At 33.1% G+C, this 12,088-nt stretch overlaps 2 protein-coding genes across 2 annotated transcripts; one reads left to right on the top strand and one right to left on the bottom strand.

Annotated features, from left to right (window-relative positions):
* Positions 1–55: 55 nt before the first annotated feature.
* MONOS_3290 (putative Gramicidin S biosynthesis protein grsT) lies at positions 56–2,826 on the bottom strand. Its single transcript, XM_067873279.1, has 5 exons — positions 2,657–2,826; positions 2,505–2,592; positions 2,175–2,453; positions 1,982–2,095; positions 56–1,871 (listed from the first exon to the last, which is right to left on the bottom strand). Exons 1-5 carry the CDS (start codon positions 2,767–2,769, stop codon positions 1,449–1,451), a joined length of 1,017 nt encoding a protein of 338 aa, XP_067723001.1. The 5' UTR covers positions 2,770–2,826; the 3' UTR covers positions 56–1,448.
* A 288-nt stretch (positions 2,827–3,114) lies between these two features.
* Positions 3,115–6,660, top strand: MONOS_3291 (uncharacterized protein). Its single transcript, XM_067873280.1, has 12 exons — positions 3,115–3,182; positions 3,231–3,396; positions 3,478–3,542; positions 3,603–3,734; positions 3,789–3,917; positions 3,977–4,105; positions 4,229–4,618; positions 4,836–4,970; positions 5,202–5,330; positions 5,383–5,514; positions 5,714–5,845; positions 5,990–6,660. Exons 1-12 carry the CDS (start codon positions 3,143–3,145, stop codon positions 6,133–6,135), a joined length of 1,725 nt encoding a protein of 574 aa, XP_067723000.1. The 5' UTR covers positions 3,115–3,142; the 3' UTR covers positions 6,136–6,660.
* The last annotated feature ends 5,428 nt before the right edge of the window (positions 6,661–12,088 follow it).

Genomic DNA, 12,088 nt, shown 5'->3' with positions numbered 1-12,088 from the left:
TTAGGAAAAATTTTCCAACAATTGAATTGGATAATTTATAAAAAGCAACGCTATATAGTACAGTTATTGGCGTATTAGTGCAAGTTTATAAGTATGCCCTTATGTCATAAAGGCAAAACTTAAAGAACCAAAAAGATATCATAGACAGAAGATGATATGAAAGCAAAATTCACTCAAAGCACTCATCAATTCACAGCTTGTTCAAAAGAATGTGCCACTACAAAAACTTGTTGCAGCGCGACTATTGCAACAAAACGCCAAATAAATCAAGACAATATCCGTTTCGAATTCTTTGGAAAAAAAAACATTCATTTCTTTGAATTCGATGATAAATTAAAAAACAGGATAACACCAATAAATAAAGCTCTCCATAAGTACGATAAAAAATACTTTAAAATGCAAAATCAAAAAATTTAATGTAAATATAAGACTTATTAACAAAAAAAGTTTTTATCAACAAAACATTACAAAACATAATGCAAACACAAAATTTCAAATAAAATGTGAGTAAAGCACAGCTAAATAAAGCGTAGAAACTTTATTCGCCATACTCTTTTCTTTAGTGAAACATCTGAGCTCGTTTATGAAAATAAGTGAATGAAGCAAAATATTAATTACATCAAAACATCAAAACAGCAACATCTATAACAAAAAAGCATATAAAATAAAAAATTAAATTTAATAAAAAATTAAAAAAATAAATAAAACAACAACAAAAGTGAGCAACTCGACATCGAGTGACAGCCAAATGGCTGATGCTCAAACGCCATCGGCACTGAACATTCAGCCAAATGGTACAAAATCGTGAATCTCTTTGAGTTCAAAGAGCACTTTCTCCAAAGGCAAAGACAAATGAAAAGATAAAGAAAAAGATAAAGACAAAGGGAAAGGGAAAGGGAAAAACTATGGAAAAGGCAATGATAAAGGCATTGGAAAAGACATATAACCATCTGTACATGTAAATACATAACAAACAAGATTGCTTGTTTCCATCTTTCATTATTATTATTATTATTATTTTTTATTTTTCCATTCATTTTTTCAATGCATTTTCTTTTGCTCTCATTCTGCTTGAATTCAAACAATTGCAAATATAAACACACAATTCAACTGAGCAATGAATAAGGCAAAAAACAATTTTTGATTGCAAAGCACTTGATAAATCCGATGGAGCTACTCACAGGCCATTAAAGAACACCAGCAAACACTCAATGAAATAAAGAAGACGTTGCAGATGACAAAGATAAAAGGTTAACTAAGAAGGGTAGGGAGAAGGGAGGGGGGCCAAAGATCAAATAGAAAGAACGAAGGAAGATGTTGACAAGACGAAAAATAAATTTGTCCTTTAGCACAATGCTACTCTCTCCAGATACATTGAAATGCAGGCTTTATCAATTTTCTCACCTTTCTTTTCACCCTTCAAACAGGAGCACTAGCTGACTGACTGATTAGCACCACACCTCCTCTTCCATTGTGCGCACAACAAGCGAAGACAAACACCGCATCAGCTCTTCTTTGAAGTGCCTTCTGTCTAAATATTGGTGTACTGGCTCGTCAATCACAATCTTCTGGAAGAAAAACGGCTTCTTTTTCTTCGCTGGTGCAGACGCACTTTCAGATTCATAAGAAGCATCAGCATCGGAATCAGTATCAATATCAGTAACAGCATCGGCATTTTCTCTGTCATTATGCTTCTCTTTCGCCTCTTCTCTCCCAAAAAACGCTCTCCATGTCTCAATCGTCTCGCTCTGTGACAAGGGATCTCCTGTTGCTCCAATGACAGTGGCGGGCAAAGGCAAAGGCGCTTCCAGCGGCTCAGGTGCATTTTCTGTTGAGGTGTCTGACAGTTCTGGCTCATAGGAATAGTACATCTATTGTATTGAATTGATCAAGGAATGATTTAAAAATCATTCAAATGTGAAAAAGTTATTATAAATTATGTTCATTAGCTTCGAATATAAAAATAAGAAGAAGGTCAAACCTTCATATCTGCTCGGAGTGGTGGTAAGGAAAGAGAAAAAAGTCGTTGGTCAATTAGCCCAGGAGAAGGACCAAAACGAGACACAGCAAGATCAGCAAAATCATTATCAGGAAGCTATAAACAAACAAATAATAATAATAATAATAAAATTTATTAACTGAAAAATCCATCAGAAAAGATAATTATATCAAACATCACAATCAATTGGCTTTCCTCCGAAATCAATAGCACCAGGTGCACCTCTTCCTGAAAGAATTAGCTGTTCAGGAAGTGGAAGTTTTCGACGTCGTATTTCCAAAGCTGTTTCATAGGCAACAAGGGTGCCCAAGCTATGTGCAAAAAATGCATATGGTTTTCCTTTAGTTATTAATGGTGTAAGAGAGTCAGTAATTTTTCTCGCCAATTCTTTCATATCAGTTATAAATGGTTCCGTAGCTCTAGTTTGTCTTCCAGGATATTGAACAGCAACATACTAAAGTGAAAAATCAAGAAATGTTTTCAAGACGTTTTTTAAAATGCAAACTTCTACAGCTTTAGGAAGGTCGCTCGACCATTTTGAAGAAAAAACTCCTGCATTCCCTCCAGCAAATGGGAAGCAAATCAATCGTACTCTTTGTAATTAAGATAAAAGAAATAAACATCAAAGACAAATACTGTAAATCGAAAGAGAGATACAGAGCATTTGGTCGCTTTTCTGGAACCAATAAATAATCATCGTATTTCGGTATAAGTTTTGCTTGAGTGGTTTCCTTTTTCTTTGGAAATGAACGGAACGCGAAGCAGGTCATTAATAACTCTCAGTACAACTGATAGCTTGAACAAAAGTTTTCCTTTCTCCTGAGTGTGGGACATTTGATCAAAGACAAATCAAAAAGACTTCTAAATATTTTCTTTTCTTTCCAAACAAAATTTCAAGAATTATAATAATTGAATGAGTTTTCCAACAAAATCCTGTAAATATTGAAAAGTTATCTGTGTCAAAAATAATTCATTTTGTGGTTTTTGATGTTGCAATTGTTTTGATTTGAAAAATCGTATTTTACAAACGTTATACATTTTTTGGAAGTGTTTTGATGATGAAAATTGATTATTCAGCAAAATATTTGCGATGCAAGATCACAACCCATTAGTTGATACTAAATATCAATCTCTTTTTTAACAATGACGGAGTCCACTTTGTTTGAAGTTGGAACTGCAATTGGTACGCTTACTTATTTTATAATTATTGCATTTATAATGATTTTTGCAGAGGATGTCGTTGGAAATCTTAAAATTTGCTTACAGAGACAGGATTATGCCAGATTGAAGCAAAAAGCCAGAACGTTAATTGTGAGATATGACAATCCGTTGATTATTGCATACAGCGAAGAGCTTGATGATGAAGAATTAATCAAATTAACCTTAGATACATTCCAGTTTGAACCTGAAGTGATTTATTCATTTATTAAAAAACACCGTCCGAATAAATTTTTTTCATTTTTTAATATAAATGGCAGGCGCGTAACAGATCATTGGACAATTCATATGCTTGGAGATATTATTAATATTCTTGCAAGAAGACGTTTGATGAAAGAGCATAAAATTCTGCAAGCTTTAAAATAATCTTTACTAATATTTTCAGCAAAAAATTTGATCACACTCGTTAATAATAATGTCATGGATATTCTTATGAATGTGTTGAAGAAGCAAACTATCAAAGAAGTTCAATTTGCCACTCAGATTCTGAATATTTTTGTTATTCTTTTGGAATATGGTTTGCTTTATTTTTGAAATATAAGTGCAACTTATTTATATTATATCATTTTAGAGGATATCAAGGCATTACTGGAAAGAAATGAAATTTTGAATGAAGTCATTCCAAAGATGAATAATTTTGCGCGTGATAAAGATTATGCAGTTGCCAATTTAACCATCATTCGCCTTTGCTGCACAAATGGTTTTGCTATCAATAATAATTTGTAATGATTTTATGCTCATTTTTTTTTTAAAAATTAGAGAAACTTCTGAAGGAAGTCATAAAGCTGAATGGTGCATTAGAAGTTGTCAAGACGATGAACACATTTCCCAAAGAGGCTGCTGTTGCCTACAACGGCGCTGCAGTTTTGGTTTATCTTCTCGATGAAAGTGTGCATCTTTTAATCAAAATTTGTGGAATGAAAAATGTGTAAATGAATAATATCTTTTTTTTTTAACTTTTCAATCAATTTATAATGTTTTCATATTATTATTATTATTCAACGAATACAGACAGCGTCTGCCAAAAGCTTCTGGACTCTTCAATCACAGCCATCCTGACGAAGCTGCTGCACCACAACAACAGCGACGAGAAAGCAGCGCTGGAGCTGTGCCACTGCCTGCGCAAGTTGATCCCCTTCCGCAAGTCGCGTATCGAGGCAGAGCAGCAGAAGCTGGCGTCGTACCTGGGCAAGACGATTGTGAAGCACAGCCAGTCGAACCTGACAGTTGTACAGTATGCGTTCATGTGCCTCATCATCATGTCCACGTCGGCAGAGTGCAGAGAGTCCTGCCGGCTGTACGGGGCAGACGATGTGATTGCGAAGTGCATTGAGATGTATGCATACAACTCGGCGGTTGTGAGAGACGGCTGCATTGCACTTGCATCGCTCATTTATAATGGTTTGTGCGAGACGGAAAAGAATTATTTAATTAGGGAGAGGAGGAGGGAATATTTTTATTTATTTCTCTTCTCTTCTCTATACCTTTTATTACTGTTATTGATAAAAATTTTTGGTTGGAATTTTTTGTCTCTTTCTTGTTTTATAAAAATTTTTCTCTAATTTTTCCTTTTCTTTTTCCTTTTCATTCATTTCCATTCTCTTTCTCGGCTGAATAGGTGATTACATTGCCAGGTTTGTCTCAATCAAAGCAGCAAAGGCACTTTCAACTGCTGCTAAGACGTTGGGCGATGAGGATCACAAGATCACTTTACGTGTGCTGGCTTCAGCATACAAAGAGGCAACACTTTACGGTTTGTGGTTCAGAAGAAGGAGTGTTGTTGAAAGAGGAAAAAAAGAGAAAGAGAAAGAGAAAGAAAGGGAGATGGTGAAATCTGGAGAGAGGCAGAGAGAGAAATGATTAGAATGACCGAGTTATTTTTTAAATATACAATTCGAAATTCACTCTCTTTATATTTGACTTTCATATATTTATTCTCTTTTCATTCTATTGAATATTTTTAATTCTCTGAATGTTCAATCAGATGTCTGTGTCCCATCGATTATTGAGTATGGAGGGGTGGATTCTCTCATGATGATGCTGAACTATCAATATCAGGACAAGACAATTGTCTCGCTTGTTCTCTCTGCACTTGCAAAACTCTCTGCAAATCGTTTGTTAATTTATTTCTTTTCTTTTTTTATCTTTTTTTTTTGACACATCAGCTGCCTCATACGATGCGTTTATGAAGTCGAATGCTGCTCTGGTTATTCCTAGCATCATGTCTCGCTATATGGACAAGCACTGGGTGATCGTCAGATCTTCCTGCCTCATCCTTCGCAACTTGGCAATGGATCGTATGTGTTTTTAAGATAATTTGTTTCTTTGAAAGTTAATGTTTTTATTACTATTACTATTACTATTATTTCGGTAATGTTTATTTTTTTAATTAAACGTTTTTATCTGGTTATGCATCCATTACTTGTGATATCGCATAATTGTCCCAATGAATTCATTGTGATATTTCAATAACCATATGCCGATGAACTCTTCCAGCGAAATGGAGAGCCGAACTTGTAGCGAAAGACAGCTTCAAGCAAATTGTGCGGGCGATGGTGCATTATCTGAGGAACTGCAAGTCCATCATCTTAGTGTCTCTTGAAGCAATCCACAGAATTCTGTCAGCACGTATGCAACATATTGTTTTTATTAACATTTTGTTATGTTATTGTTATTGTCTTTATCTTTATCTTTATCTTTATCTTTAATATTTTATTTAAATTATTTTTTTTTTTTTCCTTCCATGAATGAACAACAATAAATATATTTCAGCTACAATTTCTCCGAAGATGCAGGATGATCGAGTTGTGAAGGCACTGAACATTGTGGAGCAGCGATTCCACAGAAAAAGCCACACCATTGCCACATACGCTTCAGATTGCATGAATTGGATCGCTACAAAGCCAGCTGCTGCGTAAATGCTTGCGAAAAGCGAAGAAAATGGAGTGAGAAAGAAAGGGAATATGAGACGGGAAAGGAAGGATGTTGAGAAGAAAATCTTTAATGAATTGGATTTTTGTGATAGTGCCTGCTGATTGTGAAAAGATGTGAGAAGTTTATATCAAGAAGCTATTTTGAAAGATTTTTGTTTTTCGAAAGATTTCTATTTTTTCTGTTTTTCATTTAGAATGAGCAACAAAACTGATAGTTTCAAGCTCTGCCAGAAAAGAAACAGAATTTATCTATCTTTCATTCTTATCGTGTTTTTATGGATAAATGACACAACTTTTCTTTCAACTCAATGCATCTTAGGGGAAATGCGTGGCTCATATCACCATATTTTGCTATTCTTTTTTAATTTGTTTTATTAGTTGTATTTTGTTAACTTTCTCGTTCGTGTTTTTGTTATTATTTGTCAATTTTCTCACTTTTTAACATCTTAACACTGTGAATCTTTACTATAACAAAATTAAATTTAAAGATTACGATGAATAAACTTGAGTTATTTTCAAATATAATTATGAACAAAAATTTTTATCCGCTTGTATACACCAAAAATTATTCAAAACGAGAATTTTTGCATTCAAAAAAATAAAATTTGCATTGAAAATAATAAAATTTTCAAACGACATATTAATTTTTGAATTCGAACTAATACACCAAAAATTATTCAACATCGAAAAAGTTTAATTCAAAATCGAAAAAGTTTAAAACAACATCGAAAAACTTTAATTCAACATCGAAAATTATTATTCAAAATCGAAAAACTTTAATTCGAAATCGAAAATATTTAATTCAACATCGAAAAAGTTTAATTCAAGATCGAAAAAAAAGTAAATTTGTTCGGAATTTAAATTCAAGTCAAAACCAAGCAAATTTTATATGAAAAAATGTTGATAATAACAAATGTTTATTTATTGGAAATGTTTTTCTTTCGTTTTTAACTACTGTTTTCCATGATATAGACTGATATCAATCGATTCTTTTCTCATTTTGAAAATTGAAAGTGTTTTATTTTATCAGCTTCCAATGCAATAAACGAAATTCAAAACATTTCATATTCAATAAATGAGATGAATTTTTGTATTTTTGTTCACAAAACAAGATCATGAACTATCCTATCACTTTTATTTTTTTCATAAATTGCTTATTATATTCTGATCATATGTGAAGAATAAAAAAATACTCAATTTTTTTCATATTCACGCAATTGAACACAATCAAACACTCAAATAAAGAGCAAAAAATATTTTTCAAATTGAAATTGACAAATTTCTCTGATCAATAACTGAAAGAAAAGAAACTGATATGATTAAAAATTTTGAAAATTTTTTCAAATTTTTTGATGATAAAGAATTTTCGATCTTGAATTAAACTTTTTCGATTTTGAATAATAATTTTCGATGTTGAATTAAAGTTTTTCGATGTTGTTTTAAACTTTTTCGATTTTGAATAATTTTTGGTGTAATTGTTGAAAACCTAACAAAAATTTATTCTCACTTTCACGAAATTTTGTGAAAATCAGTTTTTCACTTTGGAATCGGAAATTATTATGTATGATTATTATTTTCATGTGTTTGAGAATATTTCTTGAATATTTGAAAAAATTTCAAATTATTTTTTTTCCTATGAAAACAGAAGATATGGGACGATAATTATTCCTTCATGAATTTTGTTCCATTTAGCTCAAACAAATATTTTTCTCAATTGTCTTAATTTTTTTGAAAAGTTCCTTATGTTTAATTTTCAAAAAAATAAAATAAAAATTTCATATTTCAATCAAATTTCTGTTCGCACTTACGAAACTTCACAAAAATTGAAATAAAAACATTATCAAGAGATTGTTCACATGACAGCGATATTTGGTGGGTGGGAACAGTAAATTGATAAAAATATGAAATTTTAATTTTCTTTGAGAATTAAACAAAAGTAACTTTTCAAAAAAATTTAGACAATTTGGATGATTTCCACGGGTTTTTTTTAACACGGGAATGCAAAACTTATCATGATAAGGATGAAAAAAAAGTTTGGAACAAATTGTTGTATTTTCATAAATGAAAGAAATCTGTCCCATATGCTTTTTAAACTATTTGATTGAAAACTTTTTCGTTGCATAGTCAAATTTAAAAAAAAAGTTGAGACCTGAAAGATTTTTGAAACATTTGCGCAACCAAAACTCCAAATAGTTGCGTCAGGAATTGTTAATCTTGCGGCAGCTAGGAAATTGGAAGCCATAAGTTCTGGAGGTTGTGAACCAGAAGCTGTTTCCAACAGATACTCATATTGTGGTTGTGAGCGAGAGAGGCACATATACAACTGCAATGCTCTTTCTGGAGCAGATGCCCATCAACAAAGTGGTTTCTCCGATGCTATCGATTGTTCTGTGGAAAAAAGGCGTAACTAGCATCGACTTCTGATTTGATTTGACTGAGGTGGTAAAGCTGAATAAGTAAGTATCTGATTTTCCTCTGTTTGTTAACACTTTCAGAAGAGTAATTGTCAAGGTGGACGGGAAGCAGATGATATGCTGATATTTAATCTCGCTGATGCAAAGAAGTTCTTTGATCATGATTGAAATGAATGTTTGATGCAATGAATGTTCGACAAGTGAAATGGATGCAGGTGCTGGATGAGGTGCAGAAGAAAGAGGAAGGGGTTACAAAATGAAAATCGTCACATTCACATGAAGACTGTGATGCAAGTGATTCTGGCAGGTAATGGATTCATCGTGAAGGAAGTACCCAATTGGCTTTAACACTATTAGTAGAAGACGAATATACCAACACTATTTTCTCTGTTTAACAGGCAGTTGTGCTCATTTCCACATGTGTGAATTGATTTTTGGAGTGAATGCTGGCTTGTCTTATTTGTTTGCTTGTGAAGAGGCTCTCGTTTACGCATATGAAGGCTCATGAGAAAGGAGAGAAGAGAGGCATTCTCCTTGAAAGGAAATTAATCCATCTGCAAATCAAATTGAAGACTGCGGTGATAAAGCTGATCAGATGTGAAAAACTAAAAGGAGAAAAATGACAAAAGATTTGAAGAAAGATTGGAGCATTAAGCTGTGCTGATCAAAGAAACTTCATTTCATCTCAATATCGGATATTCGAATTCCATTTCCCTTGCTTCAATTTCTGGCTCACGAACAAAACTTCTTTGAAAATTTCATTTGCAAAAAAATTATTGACATCAATCACCTATTTCAGATTAACTGTTTCTTGCTAACATAATTCTCTTCTTTTGAAAATTTTTTATTTTTAATTTTTGTTCTGTGGTTGCAGTCAGTTCTTGTTAATTGTTTTCTTACTCTTCTTCTGTAATCGCTTTCTCAGTTTTTGTCACTCATTTGTTTCTTCATTTTTTCTTCTGCTATCAATTTCAAGGCTATTTCGTTATTTCTATCTTTTTTTCTCATATTGATGTGAAAAATGAAATTATTCAATGAGATGATGTGAAGGTTGATGGAACAGCAGTTGAATGAAATTGTTTCGATGGATTTGATGAGGATGCAGAAGATGATTAAGTTGAAGGAGGTGAGAAAAAAAATGACAATTGAATTATTCATAAATTATCCAAAGATATTTTCCCAGAAGTTGGTAATGTTTTGAGCGATGTTGATTTAATAAATTATCGTGTTTGTCAGTTTTTTTGGATAAAATAAACAATTTTTATCACAAAATTGGTGAAAGGAAGAGAGATAAAAACAGATGAAGAAGGTAATCCATAAATCGTGCACTATCTTTGAGTAATTGAACTTCTCTGTCCCTCAGAAAAAGAAAATTATGTTTGTCCAATGATGTCAACAATTCAAATGAACTTCATGTTTGATGAGGATATTTGCAAAGAAGAATTCGAAATCGAAGAAACCACTGATGATCAAAGAAGTTAACATCGGTGACAAAATTTTCAAAGACAATGAAAAGAGAAAGAAGAATTTTTTTTGATAATGTGATTGATGTATCGATTCTGGAAATCAACATCTTTTGTTGAAGTGAGACATTGAGACAGATAAGAAAGGTGAAGAAGAAGGTGAAGAAGAAAAGTTAAAGAGATACAGAAGATATCAGCTTTTCCAAGTCACGTTGCACCATAGAAAAAACTGAATGTGTTCTGAAAATGAGTGTTCAGAAAGCTCATCTGCTCAGAAGAAACATCGTTTCTGCCATACGCTCCCAACAAACACTCCAAGTTGACTTGTTTCTCTCTTTCTTTCAAGCTCATGTTAAGCATTGTCCAGTTAAGAGTCATTCAAATAAGACGGCAGAAGTCATGAATGTCATTGTTGAATGTGATGCAAATAAGAATAATCTCAAAACTTCTGGCTGTTTTGAAAAAAGATAAAAAGGCTTCTTTCCATAGCATTCCTATTCATAGTCATTTTGTATTCATTAAAAGTACACCTTTAGAGAAAAATGAATGAAATAAAAAAAAATCAAACCATCTTTTTGACATTGAAATATTTTCCCATCTCCAATGAATTGGTAATTATCAACTCATCTGGCTTTCTTGTTCTCCAAAATTGCCTCTTGCCATTTAAAATAAACAGATAATTGGACAATAAATGAATGGCAAAGAACATCATCGAAAGCAGAGAGTCAATTGTGGAGCTGGCTGTGATATCAGATGAGAACACATATTCTCCAAACTAACTCCTTTTCAAAACCCAATTCAATGACTAATCTTTTCTGATGATTTTCCTGCAAAATTCGAACAAAATGCAAATGTCATTGTAATTGAGGCCTGCTGATTGTCTTGCTCAACTCGTTTCCTCCATTGTTCAATCCCCCAATTCACTTTCCTTTTCCACAAAATCTTCCCCCAATGAAAACTCACATAAAACAAATTCTGTGCTGAAGATATCCCTAGTACACAACATTTCCCTCGAAATGAACAAGCAGTTCAATTCAATCTTTTTGATATTCTGCTCGCTTTTTCTGCATCTTTCATTAATTATTTCCCATTCAAAATATCGCAGCCGATGTTCCTTCATATGTTTTGCTATGTTTGACCAAGTTCAAATTTCATGCTGAGTTTCTCCACCAATTCGCTTTTCAAATGTGACCGATGCAAACAGCCACCCGCTCCTCCATCTCCATGCAAAATCCCTATTCTTCTGCAGTACTATAGCTCACATGGATGCATCTGTAACTGCACATCCAAAACAGCACAAACAAAGTTTTAACAAATCGCATCATCAATCAAAAATCTTCACTTATAAAATTATGGGTTGTAAACCCTTATTAATTTACCAAACAACGAATGAATGCTTTATAACACATCGGATTATCTGTTTTGATGCAAAAGCATGAAAATGATGCACTGGGAATAAGTTTATGATTGAACGTATTTGGGCATTTTCAGAGGCATTTGTGACTCTTTTGAAGCGGATGTTTTTCCAACATTCAGAAAAGGAACCAATTTGTTGCATTTGCTTGATTTTTCAGAATGCAGCAGGACCAGTTGCAAATGTTTCAGGGCGTGCATGGGGCATTTCTGAATCACTGCTCAGACAATTTAATCTGTTCTTTTTTTTTATTATGGAAAAAGAAATTATTTATTAACTTTTGAGAGAGGATTGGTAGACTGAATGAATTGAAGGATGCAGCACAGAAAAAGGGAAAAGCGAGGGAATGGGAGGAATAGTGGAGAATGTGAGATTTGAAGAGGCGGATGCGATTTGTGCAGTGGATTCTTGCAAGGTAATAAAGATAATGGCGGATGGAAAGGGATTGGAATTGGGGATGAGATATTGGCGTTGGAATGCTGGGGGATGTTTAAAGAGTCAAAGGTTAAACGGGACGGTGGCTTGTTTTTCTTTGAAAAGGAAAAGATTTGAAAGGAAGAATTCTGATGAAGAGAATAAGAAAGAAAAACAGTTGGAAGAGACGCAAGAAATGTGAATGATAAAGAGGTTGTAAAAACATTGGGATC

Source organism: Monocercomonoides exilis (assembly GCF_001643675.1).
Source record: "Monocercomonoides exilis strain PA203 chromosome Unknown scaffold39-1025343, whole genome shotgun sequence".
Lineage (NCBI taxonomy): Eukaryota > Preaxostyla > Oxymonadida > Polymastigidae > Monocercomonoides > Monocercomonoides exilis.
Note: the sequence above shows the minus strand (reverse complement) of the source record. Positions and strands in the feature narration are given on the sequence as shown.

What these genes read in the sequence shown, in the direction of transcription:
- MONOS_3290 (XM_067873279.1), bottom strand. Translation starts at nt 2,769, where the DNA reads ATGACCTGCTTCGCGTTCCGTTCATTTCCAAAGAAAAAGGAAACCACT. An exon ending in GAAAAGCGACCAAATGCTCT is followed by an intron (nt 2,593 to 2,656) that starts GTATCTCTCTTT and finishes TTAATTACAAAG; the next exon opens with AGTACGATTGATTTGCTTCC. An exon ending in CACTCCGAGCAGATATGAAG is followed by an intron (nt 1,872 to 1,981) that starts GTTTGACCTTCT and finishes TCAATACAATAG; the next exon opens with ATGTACTATTCCTATGAGCC.
- MONOS_3291 (XM_067873280.1), top strand. Translation starts at nt 3,143, where the DNA reads ATGACGGAGTCCACTTTGTTTGAAGTTGGAACTGCAATTG. An exon ending in TAATATTCTTGCAAGAAGAC is followed by an intron (nt 3,543 to 3,602) that starts GTTTGATGAAAG and finishes TAATATTTTCAG; the next exon opens with CAAAAAATTTGATCACACTC. An exon ending in TGCAAAACTCTCTGCAAATC is followed by an intron (nt 5,331 to 5,382) that starts GTTTGTTAATTT and finishes TTGACACATCAG; the next exon opens with CTGCCTCATACGATGCGTTT.